The 23,650-nt window shown below is 52.4% G+C and overlaps 2 protein-coding genes across 2 annotated transcripts in view; one reads left to right on the forward strand and one right to left on the reverse strand.

Annotated features, from left to right (window-relative positions):
- Positions 1 to 21,810, forward strand: INPP5J (inositol polyphosphate-5-phosphatase J; the record flags this gene model as incomplete). The annotated part of the gene is made up of 13 exons (XM_081338687.1): positions 1 to 221; positions 4,634 to 5,466; positions 9,923 to 10,033; positions 12,425 to 12,533; positions 14,486 to 14,602; positions 15,236 to 15,411; positions 15,640 to 15,751; positions 17,212 to 17,321; positions 17,781 to 17,964; positions 18,862 to 18,999; positions 19,383 to 19,460; positions 20,265 to 20,369; positions 21,181 to 21,810. Exons 1-13 carry the CDS (start codon positions 135 to 137, stop codon positions 21,808 to 21,810), a joined length of 2,790 nt encoding a protein of 929 aa, XP_081194813.1. The 5' UTR covers positions 1 to 134.
- PLA2G3 (phospholipase A2 group III) overlaps positions 21,809 to 23,650 on the reverse strand; it is a 7,760-nt gene continuing 5,918 nt past the window's right edge. The window contains exon 7 of the mRNA XM_081338688.1: positions 21,809 to 23,386. Within this exon, the coding sequence (XP_081194814.1) occupies positions 23,197 to 23,386 (190 nt within the window). The 3' untranslated portion in view covers positions 21,809 to 23,196. The remainder of the gene's footprint in view (positions 23,387 to 23,650) is intronic.

Genomic DNA, 23,650 nt, shown 5'->3' on the forward strand with positions numbered 1-23,650 from the left:
GCCGGCGGCAGCGGCGGGGAGGCCGAGCGGGGCTGCGGTGCCTTTAAGTCCCCCCGGAGAGTGACGCCACCGGCGCCCGGGCGAAGGAGAGACGGCGGCGGCCAGAGCAGCGGCGCAGCGGTCGGAGCGCCGGGATGGAGCCGCCGCCGCGTCGGAGCGCCGGGAGGAGCCGGCAAGCGCTGCCCAGGGGCCGAGCGGGCGAGCCGGCCGGCTGGCGCAAGGTGAGTCCGGGCCGGGCGGCAGGTGGCCGGGAGGCGCGTCGAAGGCAGGGATCGGAGAGCCGCGCGCGGCGCAGCCGGCCGGAACCCGCCGCGGAGGTCTGCCGAGGCCGGGTCGCCGTGCACGTGAGAAAGCGCGCGGGTCTCGGGCGCACGTGTAGGCGGCCGGCTGGAGCGGTGCGCGAGCGAGCGCGCGTGCCCGCGGCTTGCCCAGATTTCTCCCCCCCCCCGCCTCCTACCATCACCACCACCACCACCATCACCCGTGGGAGTCCCCGCGCGGGACCCCGAAAAGATGCGCGGGGCCCGGGATGAACCCCCTTTCCTGGGACAGAAGACTCCGGCCGGGCTTCTTTTCCGCCCCGCGTGGACTCAGACGGGGCTGTCGTGGGGAGGGGGAGGGGACGTGAGCCCCCAGATCCCGCCGTTCCTTACCGCCCCCTTTGTACAGTACTTGGGAAATCAATCAATCAATTACGCACACACAAACGCGCGCGCGCGCAACACACAAACACGCACGCACGCACGCACCCTTTCCTCTTCTGCTCTTCTTCGCCTTTCGTTGCCCTTTGCAATTGCTCCGGTCCTCTGATGGGGCTGGGGGTGGGGTGGGGGGGGACCCCGGGCTGAGGGATCTCTCTGGAGGGTCGAAGAAGCAGGGAGAAGAGGCTGCCGCGAGCAGCTCCCCCCCCCCCGAGTCTGGAATAAACAGGGAAGGGGGCAGTTTCCCTCCCCGGGCTCTTGAATGCCACCCAGGCTGGCCGTTCTCTTTATTGCCCCCCCCTTCGCCCCCCCCCCGTCTGCCTGCCAAGGTGCCCAGGAAGGGGAGCTAGGAGGAGCTTCTGCTTGGCTCAGCACCTTCCAGGGGGGTGGAGAGGACAGGTGAAAGGCACCCCGGCTCCAGGGCTGCAGGAGACTCTCGCCCTTCGCTCTTGGGCCCTCTCCGGCAGAAGGGGAAACTGAGGCATAAGAAGGGCCCTGGAGAGAACTTGTGCTCCAGGGGATTGAGGAGGGGGCTCTTGGGGGGAGGACCCTGGCAGAGAGGCTCAGCTGGAGAGGCTCAAGAAAAAAAGGGGGGCCTGGCACTTTTTGCCTCTTGGTGGGCTGGCGGGAGAAGAGAATTGGGCAGCAACGGCCACGGCTGGCACGGAGCTTTTGTGCCCTCCTTTAGTGGCTCAAGAGTCCAAAGGGGGTTTGAGTGCGGGTGTGCATTTGTCCGTCCTGGATTTTGTTCCCAGTCCTGGAAGGCAGCTTGATGGTCTCAGGCTGGGCAGATCGTGGTGGATATTCCCGCTCAGCTTCCAGATGCCCCCCAGGATGCCCCCCCGAGTGTTGGGAGCATCAAATTGCATCCTGGCCAGGGCGAACGGATCGATCCCTGGGGGAACAGTGGACAGGATCACCTGCTTTCCGGAGGTGGCTTACGCACCTGAGAAAAAGGAGATATAATTTCACGCTGCTCTCGGCATCTATTATGCATTAAAAGTTACTTGATCCCCTGACTGTTCAGCCCCAGGCTTGGCTCCTGGCCCAAAGAAAGGTAATTTCCCCCCCTTCTGGCAGGGCCACTGAATGGGGTGCTTCAAGGACACCACCAAACTGATTCGCGGGTTGAACTTCTTGTGTGAACGCAGTCAGTAACCACATAACGCTGGTTTTGCTGAACTCCTTGTGTTTGAGTTGCCAGTTAGAACCCCCTTCGGTGACTCCTCAAAATGACCTAAGTCTAAGACCTGATGGGTCTCCCAGGCCCGTGGAGTAGGACGGTGTCCATGCCTCTTCAGTTTGAATTGCGTCTTGGTCGCCAGCATTTTCTGCTTTGGATGGAGGTTTTCCTTCTACGTTTGTTCGTTAGAGTCTACTCGGAGTCATTGTGGTGTCGGACAGGCTCAAAATTGAAATACCACCCTAATAAACTCAGCTGCAGACTGAATTCACCCATTGTGCTAAACCACAAGTTTTTTTTTAAAAGCACGGTTTTGTTGCTAAAGCCGCTTGCAGTGGGGCTGGCACATCACACCAAACAAGTGATATTTGAATCCAGGTCAAGCTCTGCAAAAGAGAGCGGGCAAACCCCACTTCGATTTATCATACAATAACTTCACAAAGTCTCCTGCTCCAGTTGAAGGAAGTAAGCTAACATTCGTTGGACACTCAGTTTAAATTTGAAACTCAGTTTAAATTTGCGGCGAAAGCGCGCAGCCAGGAACCTTGGGTGTGCAGTGACACTCCTCCCCCGCCCCCCTCCCCGCCCCTTTGACCTGCAAAGATGGCTATCGTAGTCTCTGTGGGCAGAAAGAGCAACTGACTAAATATGTTTCTAAAGAGAAATTATGTTGGCAAATTCAGTTGAAAATGTAAATATGAGGAACCCTTGTTAGTTGTTTTTTTTTAATCCCATTTATATCCCGCCCTTCTCCGAAGACTCAGGGTGGCTTACAATTTAAAGCACAAATCAATGTGCTTAGCAATAGCCTTCATTCTATGTATATGCCTGCTTATTATTAGGGCTTTCGCCCCCCCCCCAGCGGCATTTTTACAAAGTCAGCTTATTGCCCCCAACAATCTGGGTCCTCATTTTACCTACCTCGGAAGGATGGGAGGCTGAGTCAACCTTGAGCCTGGTGGGACTCGAACCTGCACTAATTGCAGGCAGCTGGTGTTACTTAAGGAGGCATTAGCCCACTGCTCCACCAAGTTTTTGTCCTGGCTGCCCATCCACAGGTTGTGGAAGAAGCTGGCCAAGCTTGGGCTGATGCTGCAAAGCTAGATAGGTAGCAACCTGGTTAAGGACTAACCAAGGAAGTGGCAGATCGTCCCAGGAAGAAGCAAGGTGAGCTGTGGCTTTCTGCTCCCCCAAAGCCGTGGTTCTGTGTCCAGGAAGTTCAACCTGAGGCAGTCTGAGCCTGGCCTTTCAAAGGGCTCCTGGCATGCAGGATGGCACAACTCACCCCTGCCAATTCGCCGCGGGACAATGCAACAATTCAATTTCATTATTTAAAATAATTTCAACGTGATTTGATCTTTGTTCTTCACATTTCAGTTTGTCCCTCCTTTGGCATCCTTTCTTGCACGATTCTCTTCCACTCTTTCTTTGATACTAGTGTCGCTCTTGTCCTCTGACGAGTTGGCTGGATGAGTTGACCGCAGCGAGTTGGCGGTGGCCAGTTGGCTGTGGTGAGTGGTCGCAGACACACGCACCCCGCGTGATGGTCTGCACCTGGGATGGCCGGTCCCCTGCGGCCCTTCCCAGCCCAGCCTCTCACTCCCGCCAAGCCTGTGGGGGCTGCAGCCCCTTTGAGAGACGGGCAGAGAATCCCGGGTGATGCCAAAGTTCCACGGCTGTTGGGAGGCAAGAGAGGCAGCCTCCTGCAGAGGCCAGGAGATGGCAACATGGCGAGGGACTCTTCGGACGAAGACCTGGAGGTGGCCCAGATCTCATGGGTCCAGGTATCGCCCAGGGCTGGCCAGCAACACAGCCCCGTAAGCTTTTGGCCTAAGCCTTCTCCTCCCAGAAGCCGCATCGCCCAAATGAATTGTTAGAGCAGGGTGTGAGCCATATAGCAGCCTAGTAGCAGAGTCAGAAGTATCTCGCTTTTATCATTAAGACTTGGCTTAGCCCGTTGGGTAAACCCAGCCAATTGTGGCTTTGTTGACCACAGGACGGGAAAATCAGAGTAAGGCTTTGCGCAAGATGGAACCTCAGCCCCGGGAAAACCGCTCCAGGCCCGTTTTTCAGAAGGAATCTGTATTTTCTCCTGGAACTCCAGACCCCCGCAGATAGGTTGGGAATCACCCGTCAAGCTGAAATTGGAGGAACAAGAGATCATTGCCATCTTTGCAGGACATTCTGTGCCCAAAGAAAGGAATGGCTGAATGGGATGGGCTAGATTCACAGAATTGGCTGACTTTGTCTAGGCCCGAGTTTTCTCAATTTTGACAACTTTAAGGCGTATGGACTTTAACTCCCGGAATTCACCAGCCAGCACGTTGGGAGTCCACAGCCTTTAAAGATGCCAAGGTTGACCCTGTAACGTTTGTAACCAAATAAACTTCGGGCTCTCGTCTACTTGTCTGAAAAGCTGTGTTCATTTTTCTCTTTTCTCGCAAGCTTTCTCTTTCCGCTGTGTATTCACCATGGACAGCGGTTACTATTTGCATGTATTTATATCTAAGGGTTTAGCTATATACGTATGTATGTATATACCGTAGCATGTCTGTATGTGTGTTTCATATGTGTACACTTTTGAGAGCAGGCAGCAGAATTTCATTTTTAATCTGTGCCAGTGCGCCCAACGTAAAAAAAAATGACAGTAATGGTTATCTTATCTTACCTTACTTTATCTCATCTTATTGTCTTGTCTTGTCTTGTCATATCTTATCATCATCTTATCATCTCATATCTTATCTTTTAGATGGATCTGGGGCACCCAGGACCACCCTCCCCGCTCCCCTCGCACCCCATCCCCCCTCGAGGGAGCGTTGTGGCGCTGCCATCTCCGGGGTCATTTTCTCCAGCCTCCGTCCCCTTTGTCCCAGAGGGAACCATCCGCTACCAGCCGGAGGGATCGAGCGGGGCATCGTATATCGGAGGGCAGATGCCAAGCGGGACAAGGCCCGACTCCCTGGGCGACCCATTCCATGCTCGGCTACAGCCAGATGGCTCTCGCCGAAGAGCGGAGAGCGAACCCCAAGAGCAGACTGGCGGCCGGCCAATCCCGCCTCTGTCCTTGGAGATCGGCAGAGTCCAGCCTGAAGGCTCGGGGTACAACACCCCAACTTTGCGGTCTCCGGTAGAGCTCCGCCCCCTGTCCCCTGGATCTGGAAGCTCCTCCTCCCTCTCCAGCCTGTCTCCCTCCATGAAACTCAGCCAGTCCCCAAGCCGGGGGGCGCTTCCTGACCTCTGCGCCTTGGATCCTCTGTCTTCGGGCATCCTGGCCACAGTGGAAATGAAGGACTCCCTCCGCAAGGCCGAATCCAGTGACCACATCTGCCTGAGCCGGCCGGCCTCATCCCACCGACTGGGCTCTCTTTCCAAAGCCATCTCCAGCGAGTACCTCTCGGGGGGCAGGGGGGGCCCTTCCAAATCCGCCATGCTCTCCAAAGCCGAGTCAGAGGAACTGACCTCCTACTCCAGGCTCCGTCTGTCACCCCAATCGCAAGATCCGCGGAGCAGCAATACCAACCGCCCGGAGAACTTTCTGGAAAGATTTGGCCGGCCACAAACAAGGCAGGACAAAGAGTTTCGGTGAGACGCAGCGGAGGTGGGCGGGCGTGCGGTGAGGGGGGGGCGGTGGGGAGATGGAGTAAGGTTGTAACGCAAAAGCCAGACAAAAGAGCCTGAAGCAAGTTGGGGGAAAGGCATGGGTGCCAATGCTTCCCAACCGTGGCAGCTCAAAGGTGTGTGGACTTCAACTCCCAGAATTCCCCAGCCGGGGAATCACTGCCCTAGGCTCTTGACTTCAGTTTTGTTTCGGTCCGGTTCTCGTGGTTTCTTCCGACAGCTAAATTAGGGGATAGGAACTGGGAGGGGGCCGCAGGCAACTTGGACTGGACCGTTGGCTCTACCCCCTTTAAGGCAACTTGCTCATTACTCTTCAAGGCTTACAAAGGAAAGTCTTTTGGAGGGGTTAGTGGTGAGCTGAAGCCAGGCAGATCCAAGGCCCCAGGCCCAGTTAGGTTGCTCCTGTGGACTTTGGGCCAGTCTCCTTCACAAGCAAGTTGCAGGCTGCCCTGCTCCTTGGTGGAAACCTGGAGTAGAAATGGAATAAAGCTGAGAGAGGTTGTGCTTACTCCGCCAAGAACCCCTGAGGGTTGCGTAATGGGACAGCTTGCCGCAGCCACGGGGCAATTTAACGATTCAATTTAATTATTCAAAACAAATTTAGAATTTATTTTTTTAAATTTCTGTCAGTCCCATTTCATTCTGTCCCTCCTTTGGCATCCTCTCTTTCACGATTCCTGTCCCACCTTTTCTTTGATATGAGCCTAACTCTTGTCCTGCGGCGAATTGTCCCACCGTGACAAGTTGGCCGTGACGAGTTGACCTTGGCGAATCGTTGTTGACCCCAAAGGCTTGTGCCTCATGAACAGGCCTTCGGAACGTACCTCTTAGGAGCAGATTTACATGCCCGGCTGCCTCCCCTCAGCCAGCTTCCTTGGGCGTCTGAGTAAACTCGGCTTCTGCGTTTGCACAAGTTGCGAGCGGAACGGGTTGCGCTCGCAGGGAGCGCCTCGCCTCTTGCCCCCTCCCTTCAGGCCGTCAAGGTTAAAGCTAAAGGTGAATAAATGCATTTCTGGTGCAGCTGGCTTGACCGGGAGACGTAGCCAGCATGATTCCGGCTGCCGATTCTGTGCCACCCAGCGTTGCTTCAGAAGGGAGAGGCAGGAGAAGGAATTTTGATCACGTGAACACGGGGACGCTGCCAAGGTCACGTGAAAAACAGTCGTTAAGTCCCTCTTTTCGGCGCCGTCATTTTGAAAATGAACCGTCACAAGTCGAGAACTTACCTGTATTTTTTAACTTGCTGATATGATACGTGGCATCGCGGTCTGAGTCGACAAAATACATTAAGCCACAGAGTCGATCCAGGTGAGAAGGAATTAAACAGGTGATGGGGAAAAAAAATGCAATCCTTTTATTTCACCCACCGGGTTAAGCGTGTTGTGTGACCACGTAAACGCCCTAGTAAACACTTGCTGCAAGTAAAAAAAAAAACACCACGTTGGTGGATTCAGTAGGTAAGGAGGGGGGATGGCGGTCTCCATGGTAACCCAGATTTACTCATCCCTTCCTTGTATTTCACAGCCCCCAAAGGATGGTTTTGGTAAAAGGCAGGCACAGGAAGAATTAATCTGCCTTTTTTTTCATTATCAATGAATAGCTATGTGTCCAGTGCTCTGTTGGAGAAAAATAGAAATAGAAAAATATGGTTTTTTTTTCAGTTTTTACAATGTCCCGGGGATTTTACTGATGGAGAGGACATCCATTTCCCCCCCCCACACACACACACGCACAAATGCAATCAGTGAATCAAGACTAGCCTCAGCCGGGGGTGGGGGTGGGGCAGGCCAGCCGTGCGTCTGGCGATGATGTGTTTATGAAGCCGTATGCACAAGAGCCCCCCCCCTCTTGTTCACAGAGACGTAGCTTTAGAGCAGTCCTTAGGACCGAGGCTGACCTTTGTGGCCTTCCAGAAAGAATTTAAAATTTGGTTCTGATGGCTGGCTTAGGGCCCCGATGGGGATGCTCTTTGCTGGAGGTGACTGATGGGGTACAAAAGACACACGTACGCACACAGACACACACACGCACAGACCCTCCGTGCCCTCTGTACCCTTGGTTTTAGTCTCTACGTTTCATTAATTTTAACTGTTTTTATATTTAGCCTTGTATCCTTAGAGGCGTGGTGGCGCGGTGGTTAGAATGCCGTACTGCAGGCTGACTCACTGCTCACTGCCAGAGGTTCGATCCTGACCGACTCAAGGTTGACACAGCCTCCCGTCCTTCCGAGGTCGGTAAGATGAGGAACTCAGATCGTTGAGGGCAGGTTGCTGACTCTGTAAACCGCTTAGAGAGGGCTGTAAAGCACAGTGAGGCGGTATATAAGTCTGAGTGCTTGTTGCTGTTATCAACCTATAAGCCGTCCAGAGTCTCTCCGACAGCAAGATAGGCAGCACATAAAATTTAATCAACAAATGAAGTAAAATAAACCTGGGTGGACTTTGACTCCCAGAATTACACAGCCTGCATGCATTCTGGGAGTTGAAATCCAGGTTCATTTCTCATTTTTACAGTGAGACACAAACTAAAAAACCTTTTGCCTTCGAAAGCTGGGCTTCTGCGCATTTTGCCCTGCAGAGTTCTTCGGTTGGGGGTTGGAGAAGCTTACGGGAGAGCAGGATGGATCAAAATTGCAAACTGACATGTTAAAAAAAAATGGGGCATCTCAGGCCACGCTGCACAAGGCACACGTGTTCAGAGAAATGCTTACAAACGTGAGTGTAAGGGTGAAGGTAAAATTGAAGAGGTTACGTCAGAAGATGGAAATAAATGCTGACAGAGATTCAGCCCATCTGAAGGGCAACCAGGACAATCTTTTGCTCACTGAGCCAGTTTGAGGAAGGGTCCCACCCCCCGTCCCCTTTGGGAGATGCTTTAACCTGGACTTCAACTTCAATAGTGTCAGGTCACTATTCTCATTCAAGGGCAAAAGAAAAATTGCTCCCTGTAGCTTGGAAAACCGAGAAACACCAGACTATTTTTTCCCCAGAGCTGATGCCCACAGCTGACTTGTTCTGGGCAGAGAACAGAAGTGATGAAGCATCCTAAGCCAAACAATCCTGGAATTTTTTGGGGGGGACCCTTTGCCGGAGAATTCAGCTGTCTACACAAGTGTCATTTCAATTAACCCTAAGAAAAGCTTGGAGTTTGGATCCCGTTTTACTACCCAGATTAAGGTGGCCAATGGGTCTTTTTATGTGCCAGGATGTGCCGTTTCTTCTGGAGAACTTCGGCTTCCTCAGCCACCTCCTCAACTGCTGGGCCATTCCTGCTGCAGAGTCTCCTGATGGTTGAGCCCAGGAGTTGGCTGGCAGCCCCCAGGGCTAGGGATCCTTGCATGACTCCAACCGGCCCCACATCCCCCACGTAAGGCTTTTTGCAGGGGTGGTGGTGGTGGAGGCAGACCCAGTCAAGCTGCTTCTTCCTTGCTTGCAGTCCTCTTGACTTGCTGTTGGAGATGCAAACGTGGGTAGTTGGTGGAAGTCAAGCGACATTGCCTGGAATTCACACACACCCCCCTTCCTCAACTGCCCCGCTTCCATTTATAGAGCTCCTGACATCCTCATTTCTAAACCCCATTAATGCCGTCAAGGATATGGCTTTCTCCCCAAGCTATTTTCGCAGGAGATATTTTTACTGCTGTCAAGTTTGTTTCTTTAGCCATGAAAGAGAAACACATCTCGAGAGGTTTTTAAGGCCTGGGGGGCGCCTTCCTGCGTTGCCACTGTGATGTAGAATTTGGGGAGAAAGGGATGGGGTCCTCCCAGCACCCTGGACCACTGATTAGCCAACCACGGTTTAGGCAAGGGTGTCAACGCTGCGACGCTGGCTTTGAAACATCTGGATAGGAGGTGATCGAGACATTCCAGGACTCTTAAGATCCCCTGGGAAGTTGGAAACACAATCCGGAAGAAGTCAAACAACAAATGACTTCTGTATAATTCAAATTGTGGCCTGGGACAACAACATTCACAGTCAACTCACTGCGGAAAAACTTGCCATGGCCAACTTGACACCGGCCAGCTTGCTGCAGGACTATTTGATTATTTAAAACAATTTTAAAAATAAGTTCAATTTTTGTCATTCACCGTTCATTTCCTACCTCCGTCCTTTTCTTTCGTGACTCTATTCCACTATTTCTTTCGATGTCAGAGGGCGAGTGGTCCCATTCCTCAAATGTTAATCACGCAGAGGTCATTTGCTGCTGACCTCTTCCGGACTGTGTTTCCAATTTCCCAAGGGATCTTACAGCCCTGGAATGCCTCGATCAAGATTGGCCGGGGATGATGGGACAGTGCAATTGAAGGGCGAGGCTGCGGTAGAGGTCTCCAAACAGCTCTGGAAGGGGCCTTTTCCTCTGGGATCAGCTCAGGCCGAGCAAATGTTGGGGTAACGTGGTTGGCTTTTCCTATCTCCGCAGCATTACGGTGGTCACGTGGAATGTTGGCAGCTCCATGCCGCCAAGCGACGTGACCTCCCTCTTGCATCTGGACCCGGCCGACTCCAGTGACAGCGACATGATTGCTATTGGGTAAGGCGAAGGGGAGGTGCACTTCCTGGAACATCTGTGGCTCCTTCTCCTAGATCACCTTTATTGTCATTTTTTTTCACGGCGGGCACACTGGCACACATTAAAAATGCAGTTCTGTTGCCTGCTCTCCAACGTGTACACAGGCATAACACACATGTGGACATGCTATATACATGCACAGCGTGTTTCTGCGAAAATAAGAGCCAACCGGTAAAGAAGCCCAAGCAGGATTTTCCCAGGAGGCTCGTAATATAAGCCCCCCCCAAAAATAAGCCCCAGTTAAGATTGTCAGCCAGACGGGCGCGTTTAGTACCGTACCCCATTCCTTTTGCTTGTCGGAACATCACAAAAGTGGGTCACAAGCCCCCAGGACACAGCGAGCGTCATAAATTGGAGCCAGTGGCCTAGCGTCCGGATTTGGATCACGCGACCACGAGGATGCTGCAGAGGTGGTAGGTCTGAAAAAGTGTCCTAGGCCACTTTTTTTCAGCACTGTTGTAACTTCGAACGGTCAGTAAATGATCTCTCCTGAGTCGAGGGCTAAGTAGGTTAAATGTTTTCAGTTGTGCGTTTCTGCGTTTCAAAGTGGCCAGGTTTCTGGCGGTTTGGCAGCCCAGTTCAGCATCCCACAGGAGGACGGGACAGGCCAACGAGGAGGGAGCAACGCCGGGGTTCCCCCCGCAGAAGAGGCCGGCGTTTCTCAAGGCAGAAAGACGCCCCATTTTCGCCGGTTCCCAGGCAACAGCCGGGCTGCTGATCAGCTGGGAACGTCGAGCAAGGCCTTCACGTTGGATTTTTGAAGAGTTTGCAAAGAAACCCATTCAGGGTTTTGTGGTAGGATCGCCACTCCAGCAGAAAGGGGCCAACTCCGTAGAGTGAAAAAAATGACAGAAGGAGCCTCTCTTTTCCAGCCTGCCAAAGGGGCCTTTTCATCCCAGGAGGGGGAAAAAAAAGGAATTGTGTTATTTACTGAATACTCGGCAGTGAAACTGGTCCCAATTCTTGTCCCTTTGGAGGAATCCCTTCCCTCAAGGCTGACCAATCCGCTGTTCAGGCTGGGTCCAGCTGCCACATTCCGTGGCCGGAGCAGGGAGAGGAATGGGGGGCAATCCTTCTGTGGGCTTTTTCTGGAAGCCGGAAGGCGGCAGAGGCAATGCTGGCGAAGAGAGGAGGCGGCGGCAAGGCTGAGCCGGCCTGGGAGAATCCTGCCTGGCTAAACATGGGTTTGTTGCTCGTGTGAATTTGCTGTGGCTGCATCCGGCAGCAAGTGGTCCTTGCTGTCCTTATTTGCACCGCAGTTGCTGGCCGTTGCAGTATCTGAAAGGAGGGCCACTTGAGTTACGCTACTCTAAGGCATGAACAACTTACAAACACACGTACATGTCTCTTGATGCACAGGTAGTTCTGGACTTACAACGGTTAGTTTAGTGACCAAAGTTTCAACAGCACCAAAAAAAGGGACTTATGACTATTTTTTTACAGTTACGACCTTTGCAGCATCCCCACAATCATGTGATCAAAATTCAAATGCTACAATACAATACAACACAGCACAACACAATACAACAATGCAACTCAACACAACACAGTAATACAACACAACACAATACCATAACACAATACAATAATATTATTCTATTCTACACTACACTACACTACGCTATACTACCGGTATGCTATACTATGCTTATAATAATATAAATAATTACAGCAACTGCTATAAGTAGAGGACTGCCTTGGTGGAGCAGTGGGCTAATGCCTCCTTAAGTAACACCAGCTGCCTGCAATTAGTGCAGGTTCGAGTCCCACCAGGCTCAAGGTTGACTCAGCCTCCCATCCTTCCGAGGTAGGTAAAATGAGGACCCAGATTGTTGGGGGCAATTAAGCTGACTTTGTAATAATGCCGCTTGGGGTGTGTGTGTGTGAAAGCCCTAATAAGCAGGCATATACATAGAATGAAGGCTATTGCTAAGCACACTGGTTTGTGCTTCTTAGATTGTAAGCTGCCCTGAGTCTTCGGACAAGGGCGGGATATAAATGGGATTAAAATAAAATAAAATAAACTTGTATTAGAAACTTGCAGTGGGTGCTTTTTCCCCCCACTGGCACGTGCCAAGGGGCTCTGAACCGGCATAGTTGCCCTCGTTTCAGCAACACGATATCCACACCTGGTATTTGTTTCAAGCAAAGAGAAACCCAAATGGCAAACGGTTGTGGACTTGCTTAGAGTGAGCCTGTGGGGAGGACATTTCCCCCTCCTTGTAGGGAGCAGGAGTTGATCAGGCAGCGTCTGTGGGGGAGAGCTGAGTTGGCACTGGGAGAAGACCCCGGGGGCAGCCCTTGGGCGGGAGGGCGCAGAGGGAAAGATGGTGATGTCGCCCTGTTTTGCAGGTTGCAGGAGGTGAATTCCATGCTGAACAAACGCCTGAAGGACGCGCTCTTCACCGACCAGTGGAGCGAGCTTTTCATGGAGGTGTTGAGTCCCTTTAATTTCGTCCTGGTAAGCCCAACCGTTGCAGCTTTGTGGACCGGCGGAGGAGGGGATGGTTCCGCGCCAGCAGCGGGCAAGCGCCTGCAGCTCCATTTGTGCCAGCAGCGGGCAGGCGTGCCCACCGTTCGTGCAAATGCAGCGTGCGGCACACGCTCGCCCGCTGCTGGCGCAAGCGGGGACGCACGTGCACCCACTGGCCTTCCACGGCCCGGTTCCGAATGGCTGAAGCCCTGGCAGTGGGCTGCAGCCTGGGAGCTGGGGACCCCCTTTATGGAAAATCCAAAAGGAATGTGCAGAGCGACTGACAAAACCAGGCACCGTTAGATCCCTTGGGATAGACAGGGCCAAAATCTGGGTTATTTTGGCATTTGGGGAGAATTCCAGGAAGCTATTCCCCCCCCCACTCCCCCAGATCACTGTGTCTGCTTTGAGCAGTTTTCAGGCCAAAGGGAGTGTGAGGCTTAAGGCACGTAATTTGCCCTGTAAACCATCCTCCCACACGTCATAACTCGGCCACATGACTCTGAGTGCTGGCTAGATAAGCCGATTCCTCTCCAGTCCTGAAATGAATGAAATTCAGGATTGATTCAACTCACGTGGCCAAAGCAGAAGCCACCTGCTCTTCTGGACAGCCTTTGAGGCAGAGTTTCTCAACCTTGACACAGGGTTTCCCAGCTTAATTTGTGCTTGGTCATTTTTTGACAGAATATTTGTTTGACCGCAACCAGCAGTGGTTGTTTTTTTCTCTTGGGGGTGGGGTGGGGGTGACGGCGAGGGGGGGGCTTTCCTGGGAAGAAAATGGAAAAGAAATTGCGGTTAAAATAACCGTGTAGGAAGTGGATCACTCGCTTTCTTTACGCTGTCTGGCAACGCAAGAAAGGAATTTAAAATCTGCTTGGAATAAAAATAAAAGGCCAGGGTTGACCTGAAAACTCATGGAAAACGGTGAAGTGCCCACACCATAGGAAATTGCGGTTCTAAAATTGTGGAGAGAAGTTGGCAGAATTGGGGCTGGGTGCGGGGGGGGGGGGGAGTGTAATTAAAAATAATATTTATCTGTATATAGGAGACTAAGTAAATAGGTTGCGATACAGCTTTTATCTACCTCGTATATTTCTCACGTCAGAGAATATTCCAGGAGAGCAGCTCAGTGCTTCTGCTTTGATTACAGATGGGGGATTAAAATGTCAGCCCCCCCTTTCGGTATAGTTCATTTCTGCTCAGGTCTGCTTTTTAAAATTTAAACGCTGAACACTTGTTTCATGTTTTGAATATGTTTCCTCCAAGTGTGTGTGTGTGTGTGTGTGTGTGTGTGTGTGTGTGTTTGTGTGTGTGTGTTTGCCCACCCTGGCCCCAATGTGCCGTTCCCCCAAAGATCTTCTGGGCCATTGGGCAGTTTATTCTCCTATAAGCGTGTATTTTTTGCAAGCAGATTTCCCGAAACGCATTTTTTTTTGTGCTTTTCCTTTTTTTATTCGTGAACCCCAATCCGAAGTCCAGAAAAGGACAGATTTTGCACCTTGGTAGCATTCACACCAAGTGAAGTGTGAATCGGAAAGGCTCTAATTAAAATCAGACTGAATTCATTTCCCTGCAACCCTCGATTCTGACTGTTGAAGCTTCAATTTGTAAAATGCATCTAAGGGGTGTGGGGGAAAAAAACCTTTACTGCCTTTTTTTTTGGTTGCTTTAATTAGAAGTATAAACAGTTTGGCAGGGAAGTGTTATCACAGAGTACACCAGCTGCTTCTCCTCCAAAGCTGTGCGGTTTTTTCCAAGAGATGTTTTTGCTTCGAACAAAAAGCTTTCACTAATGGAAGTGGCTCTTTTTTCTGATCAGCCCGGGTTGATTGGGATCTAGCAAGCGTATCCCCCAAGGAACCCTCCAGTCCTAGGCTTATTTGCAGTGTGGATGTTCAGAATTAGAACTCAGAGCCTCTCACTGCCTTTCGCTGTTGCAGGTCAGCACGGTACGGATGCAAGGAGTCATCCTGTTTGTCTTTGCAAAGTACTACCACCTGCCTTTCCTACAGAACATCCAGACCGACTGCACCCGGACAGGGCTGGGCGGTTATTGGGTGAGTGAGTTGGCACCAAGGCGTGATTGATCTTTGGGACCCAGCTGGAGAACTCTAGCAGGAGCAATTAAGCAACTGGAATAAAGCTGGGGGGGGCACCATGGAGGCCTTCTAGTCCAGCTTGAGCAGGGACCCGGCTGCCCAGTCTCTTCTTAAAAGCCCCCCCGCCCGGCGATGGAGCACCCACAACCTCTGGTGGCAAGGCGTTCCACCGGTTAATTGTCCTCACTGTCAGGAAGTTTCTCCTTAGTTCCAGGTTGCTTCTCTCCTTGATTAGTTTCCCTCTGTTGTTTCTTGTCCCGGCGCTTAGCAGCGCTGCTAAGGGCACAGCTCAGCACTCCTCAGGGACAACAGCTGCCCCCCCCCCAAGATCCTGCCTCTCCCCCTGTTCAGTCAAGCCCCCTCCCCCGATTCAGTGGACCCCAGGAAGGCAAGTGCTTGCGATGCCCAGCCATTGGGCACTGCTCTAAGTAGAAAGGATGAGGGCGATGGAGCTTGGCAAATGTTGCTTTCCCAAGATAGCTCTTCCCACTTGGGAGAGCCCCCCCCACCCCCCCTCCGGTGCTCAGGTGGCCTATTTCCTCCACCACCACCCCTCGGGCCCATGGATCCTCTGCCTTCCTCCTCTTGCAGGGCAACAAGGGAGGGGTAAGCGTCCGGCTCGCCATCTTCGGGCACATGGTTTGCTTCTTGAACTGCCACCTGCCGGCACACATGGAGAAAGCCGAGCAGCGTAAAGAGGATTTCACCACCATCCTCCACCTCCAGCAGTTCGAGGGGCCCTCGGCCAACGGCATTCTCGACCACGAGTGAGTAGCAACATCTCCTGGGTCCTTCCGGTCCGGGGAAAGGAGACCGGGGGGGGGGGCAGAGGCAGGGCAGGTGCCCTGGCCGGTTCCCTCTCCCCACCCCCTCTCTTTGGGGAGAAGCCGTGTCGGTTCGGAAGGTCCACTTTGGGTGGCTTCTGATCAACGGTCGATGGAATGTTAAAAGCTCCCCCGCCGAGTTCCTTCTCCTTGCCTGCGTCTCCCTTCCAGCCTCATCTTCTGGTTTGGGGATCTCAACTTTCGCATCGAGAGCCTGGACATCCGCTACGTGAAATACGCCATTGACAATAGCATCCTCCATCAGCTCTGGGAGAAGGACCAGGTGAGAAATGCACATGGGGGCCCAGTGTGTGTGTGTGTGTGGGCGCAGGGGTGAGGGGAGGGGGAGAGGAAGATTAATCGGCAGCCTGTGTGATGGACAGGTTCTCCTGTTGAGGTCAATCGCCCAGAATAGAGCTGGAAGGGAACTTGGGGGTCATCTAGTCTGACCCCCTGCTCAAGCAGGAGACCCTAGATCATCCCAGACAAGTGGCTGTCCAGTCTCTTCTTACAAACCTCCAGCCATGGAGCACCCACAACATCTGGAGGCAAAGCGGCTCCACTGGTTAATTGTCCTGACCGTTAGGAAGCTTCTCTTTAATTCCAGGTTGCTTTTCTCCTTGATTAGTTTCCACCCATTGTTTCTTGTCCTGCCTTCTGGTGCTTTGGAAAATAAGTTGACCCCCCCTCCTCTTTGTGGCAGCCCCTCAGATATTGGAAGACTGCTATCATGTCACCCCCGCCCCACACACAAGTCCTTCTTTTCTCTAGACTGGCCGTACCCAGTTCTTGCAACCGTTCTTCATAAGTTTTCATCTCCAGGCCCTTAATCATCTTAGTTGCTCTTCTCTGCACTTTTTCCAAGGCCTCGGCATCTTTTTTTGTAATGTGGGGACCAAAACTGGATGCAGTGTTCCAGCTGTGGCCTTACTAAGGCTTTATTAAGCAGCACTAAGGCTTTGATTCTGTGCCTCTCTTTATGCAACCCAGGATGGTATTAGCTTTTTTGGCTGCTGCCACACATGGCTGGCTCATATTTAACTCTTCAAAAATAGTTTTGAAGCCCATAATACTTCTAAGAGGGATGTGGCTGGATAATGTTGCTCTTGAACACCCTTGCCCGGTGGAGTGGGCCATTAGTTCACTGTACCTGGAGGGCCAGGAGTCACGCTTGACCGTGTGTCCCTTGTGGAGTGTGGCGGAGTGTGGGTGGGGGAAGAAAGAGACAACCACCCAGCTTCTGCCCCAAAGAAGAGGGAGCCAAGCTATTCTCCAAAGCACCTGAAAGCAGGACAAGAAGCAACGGATGGAAACTCATCAAGGAGAGAAGCCACCTGGAATTAAGGAGAAACTTCCTGACAGTTAGAACAACTCACCAGTGGAACAACCTGCCTCCAGAAGCGGTAAATGCTCCAACACTGGAAGTTTTTAAGAAGAGACTGGACAGCCATTTGTCTGAAATGGTATAGGGTTTCCTGCCTGAGCAGGGGGTTGGACTAGATGACCTCCAAGGTCCCTTCCAACTTCTTCTTCTTCTTCTTCTTCTTCTTCTTCTTCTTCTTCTTCTTCTTCTTCTTCTTCTTCTTTCTTCTTCTTCTTCTTCTTCTTCTTCTTCTTCTTATTATTATTATTATTATTTATTATTATTATTATTATTATTATTATTATTATTATTATTATTATTATTATTATTATTATTATTATTATTATTATTATTATTATTATTATTATCTCCTTCTGCAGCTTAACATTGCAAAAACCACGTGGCCCATCCTGAAGGGATTTCAAGAAGGATTCCTCAACTTCCCCCCGACCTTTAAATTCGACGTGGGAACTAACATGTATGACACCAGGTATGCAGGACTGTTGGGGGGAAGGGTTGGGAATTAGTAGGATCTACTCCCGGAGGGCGCAGAGGCATTGATTTAGAGGTAGCCCTTGACTTACGGCCACAATGGAATCCAAAATTTCTGTCGTTAAGTGAGACATTTGCTGTGACGGTTGCCGTGTCCCGGGGTCACGTAACACCCCCCCCCAATCCCCAACCGGCATTGACAAAATCCCCATCCGTCAATTGCAAAAGGCAGTTTGACTTGGAACAGCTGGCGTCCTTCAACGATATCTTTTAACACCGTCAAAGAACATCTGCCAATCCCAGGTCCTTGGGAAGATCTCAACAGCTGGATGAAGAGGCCGGGTCCAGACAGAACATCTGGCTGGGTGGGTGATCAATCACCCTCATGATATACAGTATACATGCAAAGCCTGTTTATCCCAGACCCCACTTCCTGCCCATTTGTTGTGCCCCGCAGTGCCAAGAAGCGGAAACCGGCTTGGACAGACCGTATCCTATGGAAAATCAAAAGTGGTGGCCACCCGGTGCACTCTGGGAGATCCAGTGGTGGGAACTTGACCGTGACCCAGCTCTGCTATTGCAGCCATATGGAGTACACAGTGAGCGATCACAAGCCCGTGGTCTCCATTTTTGCAGTACAGGTGAGTCCACAGCCCTATTGATAACACACACACACACACACACACCCACACACCTGAGCCTTAGGATAGCTGTGGTTGTGCCACTGAGAGCTTTCACTGCATGCTGCAAAGCAGAATTTTTAGCAAGGAACCTCACTTTGATCTTCAGTTACGGTCGCCACATGCTACTCTGGTCTGCGCGGAAACAGCACCCTGTGGGAATTGGGTATGGATAATCTAGAAGATTCCAGAGAAAAGAAGGGTCGGGGTGGGGGGGAACAGGATAGCAGTATTCCAGTATTTGAGGGGCTGTCACAGAGAAGAGGGGGGTCAACATATTCTCCAAAGCACCAGAAGGCAGGACCAGAAACGACGGAGGGAAACTCCCCAAGGAGAGGAGCAACTCGGAACTAGGTTTCGATAGGTTAAGTGAATCTTTGCGGTTGTTTTAAGTAGCGAGACGGGTGTTAAGTGAATCTGGCTTCCCCATTCCCTTTGCTTGTCAGAAGCTTGTCGCAAAAGGAGATCACATGATCCTGGGATATTGCGACTGTCACAAGTGGGAACCAGTTGCCAAGCGTCTGAATTTTGATCGCGTGATCACGGGGATGCGGCAAAGGCCGTAGCTGTGGAAAACGGTCTTAGAACGGCATTTTCCACTGCCGTTGTAACTTAGAATGGTCCCTAAACAAACTGGATACCTAGCCCGGTCATGAAACCTCTTCCGAGCTGTGAGAACACCAAGGCTTCCACAAAACCATAAATATTTAAAAGCAAGCGTTATTAAAGAGAGAGAAAACAATGCCGTATTAAAAACACAAGCCACCGGGCCCAAGAGAGAGAGAGGGGGGGGGATATTGACAGCCAAGGAGATGACCACAAATGATGACCAGGGATGACCCTTCCTCTTTCTGGCAGTTTGGCTCCCGAGCCGATATACCCCTGGTGGAGATGCAAGTGGCCGACGAGTGGACCAAGCCGGAGCAAGCCGTGGTTCGCTACAGGACTTCCTCGGCTTTCCACCGCAGCTCCTGGGACTGGATTGCCCTCTATCGGGTGAGAAGGGCTGGCCGGGCAAGCTGTTAGTAACTTTAAAAGTCCCCAGGCCGAGTGGTTGCCTCGAGAGGGCTGAGTAAGATGCATAAGATACATAGGGAGTAAAGGAAGCAGGCACCACTCCTACAGGAAGTCTTTGAGGCGCGGCCACCACTGAGCCCAGCATTTAGGTCGCTAAGTGAAACATTGGCCCCATTTCATGACTTTTCTCGCCACTGTTCCTAAGTGAATCATTGCGATTCCGAAGGGCTCAAGGCCCGGCAGGGGGTTGGGGACAGCGTGAACTCCTCTCAACAGTGGACAGATAAGCAGAATCGCCTGGGTCTCTCGGCAGCCCCAGGGGAGGCTCTGAGGAAACTTCTCGGGATCTCTTCCCCCCTCAGGTGGGTTTCCGGCACTGTAAGGACTACATAGCCTATGTATGGGCCAAGCAGGAAGATACAGAGAGCCACCTGTACCAGGTAATTGTACGTGAGCAAATGGAACTTCCTCTTTACCAGGCCAAAAGGTTTGATCTCAGAAAGAGGCAACATCCACGGTGATGGGCTGACTAGATGGTTATATTTGCACTGTGGGAGCAAGCCCTGCCCCCCCCCAGTGAACAATTTCATAAAAGAATAGAATAGAATAGAATAGAATAGAATAGAATAGAATAGAATAGAATAGAATAGAATAGAATAGAATAGAATAGAATAGAATAGAATAGAATAGAATAGAATAATGAAGACTAGATTAGACTAGAATAATGGCATGAAGACTAGACTAGACTAGACTAGACTAATGAAGACTAGATTAGATTAGAATAATGGCATGAAGACTAGACTAGACTAGACTAGAATAATGAAGACTAGACTAGACTAGAATAATGGAATCTAGATTAGACTAGAATAATGAAGACTAGACTAGACTAGAATAATGGCATGAAGACTAGACTAGACTAGACTAGAATAATGAAGACTAGACTAGAATAATGGAATCTAGACTAGACTAGAATAATGAAGACTAGACTAGACTAGAATAATGGCATGAAGACTAGACTAGACTAGACTAGAATAATGGAATGAAGACTAGACTAGACTAATGAAGACTAGACTAGACTAGAATAATGAAGACTAGACTAGACTAGACTAATGGAATGAAGACTAGACTAGACTAGACTCAGAACAGGTTAGAAATAAGAGTAGAATAGAATTCTTTATTGGCCAGGTGTGATTGCAAACAGTGCTTTGGTCCCCCCCAACTCTTTTTCTCTCTCCCAACTCTAGCTAACCTTTCCCGAGGAGACCCTGCCTAAAGGGAAGGGCGACTACATCCTTGGCTACTATGGCAACAACTGCAGCTGCATAGTGGGAGTCACAGATCCCTTCCAGGTGAGCATCTGGGGGGGGCAGGAAACCCGTGGCCCCCCAGGGCCCTGCTTCTCTCAGTTCCTGTGGGGGGTGGTGCTGCTAACCCTGCAGCTTGCGCGAAGCCTTTTGCACAGACTGGAGGTTTGCATCTCCTGTGACGGTCTCAGCTGCACTTGAGTGGTTTGGATTTCAGTTCCCAGAATTCCCCAGAGATTTGCTGAGAATTCTGGGAGCCCCCTTAGCTGAAAGGCTGCGCTGTTTTGCAAGAGGGTGGAAGAAGATTTCTCTCCCCTTGCTGCCGCTCGCTAGCAGGTTTCACCGGCGAGTGGATCGGGCACATCCGCATCATAGCGCGCTTGGTTACACGTCCTTGTGCCAGCTGGGGACGGCTTGCATGTGGAGATCACTGCACTTGCTCAGGTGCTGTGAAAGGAGTTGCTGCTGCTGGCCTGTTTTTTGGGGCCAGGAAGGAATAATTTAAACATTTTTCTTCTATCCGCTTGATTTTTTTTAAAAAAAAGGAAATCAAGTCATGCCATTTAACTTTACTTGCCTAAACAAGTGGTCCTTGATTTACGACCAGACGTTTAATGAACATTTGGAGTTACAACAGCTGAGGAAAGGGCGCTCGGGACGGTCAGCGAATTCTGGGAACCCAGCACTGGCATTTGCACACTGGGTAATCCGGGCATCATCCGAAGGGTTCATGGGTATATTGCGTGGGACGGAACAACGGTGTTCCAAGAGTCCAGGTGAAGGGTGATGTACGCGCGGTGCTTGCGATTTGGGGGAAGTTGACTTTCTTTCTCCTCTCCCCATTTTCCTGGCCCAGATTTCCTTGCCCACCTTGGAACAAGGCAGCAGCGCCACAGACAGCACCAGCAGCACCTCTGAAGAGGACGATGACAGCACGCTGGTGCTCCTCGGCCCCAAATCCCGCAGCCCCAGTCCTGGGAAGATGCACCGTCACCGCAGCCGCAGCCCCAGCCTGGCCAAGTTCCAGGGGCTGCTCTTGCGATCCACCAGCCGAGACCAAGGGGCCAGCCGTAGCCCCTCGCCCCAAGGACGCCGCCACAGCACCATCCTGAAGGCGGACATTCCCAGCATACAGTTTTCCAAGGACAGCCCACGGCACCGCTCCAAGTCGCGAGAGATGGTGCAGAACGCCCAGGCCGCCTCCTCCTCTACCTCCGCTGCCTCCCAGTCCCGGACAGGCTGGCACTTTGAGGAGACTCCGCCATCCCGGGCCGATCCCCGGAATCTGGGCTTGCTGCCTGCTGTGCGCTTGGAGACGGTGGATCGTGTCATGGGGTCCCGGCGTAACAGCACTGACCCGAGCCTGCCTGGACGAAGGATGAGCCCCACCAGTCCCACGGCGGGGCTTGCCGCCCTCTTTAGTACTTCCCCGCAAGAGGGGGCGCCCCACGATCCCCACAGCCACAGCTGTGAAAGCAGACACTAAGGCAGCCGAACCCACCGGGCAACTCTCCTGCGTGGTGTGCGTTGTGAGCGTGCCGATGCCCTCTGCCCACGCCTGCCTTGCTCTCCCTCCACGCAGCTGTCCCGATGGGGCGCAGACCCCAGACCAGGAGCTGCCGTGGTGCCAGCCCGCCCCATCAGCTTGACAATTGCGCCACGTCTGCATCAGAGCCCGGCCAGCGGCCTGACCCTCTCAGCCACCCACTTGTGCTGCTCAACCCTCGTCCTCCTTGGGGGAAGAGCTCTTTCTCCCGCCAAACATCAAGGTCGGCAACCCAAACGGAGTCCCTCCCACACCAAGATTGTCCCAGGGAGGACCAGCGGGAAAAAGGAACACCCCTGCCTCATCTTCATCCGGAGCAGCCCGGAGCTTCCTGGCAGTTGGCTCAGAAGCTGCTCCTTGCGTGAAGACAGGAGGAGATGAGCACCATAAGGAGGGCGGGAGGCCATTTTCAGAGGCCCCGTGTTGTGTTGTAAGCCTCCGAGGGCCCAGTTGGGCTTCTGGTGAGGGAGAGACCCCAGCAGAATCCCAGACAGCAGCAGCAGGAGACGTGGGGGGGAGGGGGCCCTCAAGGCTGCAGATGGAGAACGTGGAATGTAGAACTCTGGCCAGGGGGGCTGGTCTCGCTCCAGTTGGGGGGGGGATCTTCCCTGGGATGAGTTCAAAGTTGAAACAATCAGCCCTACCTCTCTCTTACTCCCCACTCCTTCCAATAAACCATCTACAAAAGCTCCATAAGGCTGTGACTCCCCACATACATGGAGGTGGGGGGGGATGGCTGAGAAGAGGCAATGCCCCCTCCCCACATACTTCTTGGTGTCCCTCCTCCCCCCCCCCCCCCCGCCAGGCAAGAAGAGCTCAAGTCACGGTTAGAAAACATTTCATTGCTACATTCTTCATGGCCCCACAACACCCTAACCCTCCCCGTATAAATTAATTAACGGGCTGCCCTCCTTGCAAGGAGAGCACAGGTGGGGGGGGGGGGAGGACCCCTGCCTCTGCTGCTCAGGCCGCCTGCTTGGAGAGGCGAGGCCTAGGACGTCACCCCTTCACCTCTCCCTGTCCCTTGGCTTGGGACTCAGCACCGTCACCCAGCTCCCAAGCACCCGTGGCCCAGAGTTTGTGGCCCAGTTCCTTGCCGCAGGTGGGGGGCCAGCTGGCATTGCGCCACGGATGATAACTCCGGAGGATGCCCTCTTCTTGTTCATACCAGCAGTTGTGTCTTCCACACCGTACACCTGCGCAAAGGCAGGGAATGGCCCAACACACGTGGAGGGGAACGGCTCGGTTTCGCCGCGTTGACTTCGTGGGCTTGGACACCTCTCTCTCTCTCTCTCTTGTGCGTGCAGGGACAAAGGCTGCCCTCGCTCAGTGTGGCGCCGGCCGGAGGGCGGCTCGCACCAGCTGCACACACTTATCGAACAGCTGGGTGGCCCCCTCCTCGAGGGGAACCCGTCCCTGACGCTTGACTTTGAAAGAGGCCTTCGGCCGTTTGCCCACCAGCCAGTTGGTGAGGTGGCGAGCCGGGGCCAGGACGGCGTTGCCAAGGCCGATGCAGCTGCAGGAGGAAGAGAAAGTGGGATCCTTGGCGGGCACTGTATGAATAAAGAGCTGGCAGTTGGGCGTTTCTCCCCACCCCCCAAAAAAGAGCAGACCCAGCAGACGGGAAAATCAGACAGGCTGGGCCGCGAGTCCTCCTGACAATTCTGGTTTGGCGAGTTACATCGTCACTGAAAGGAGTGACTTGTGACCGTTTTCACGCTTATGCCCTCATCCCCCGGGTCATGGGATTTACATTCAGACAATGGACAGCCGACACATA

Source organism: Vipera berus (assembly GCF_964194415.1).
Source record: "Vipera berus genome assembly, chromosome: 14".
NCBI lineage: Eukaryota > Metazoa > Chordata > Lepidosauria > Squamata > Viperidae > Vipera > Vipera berus.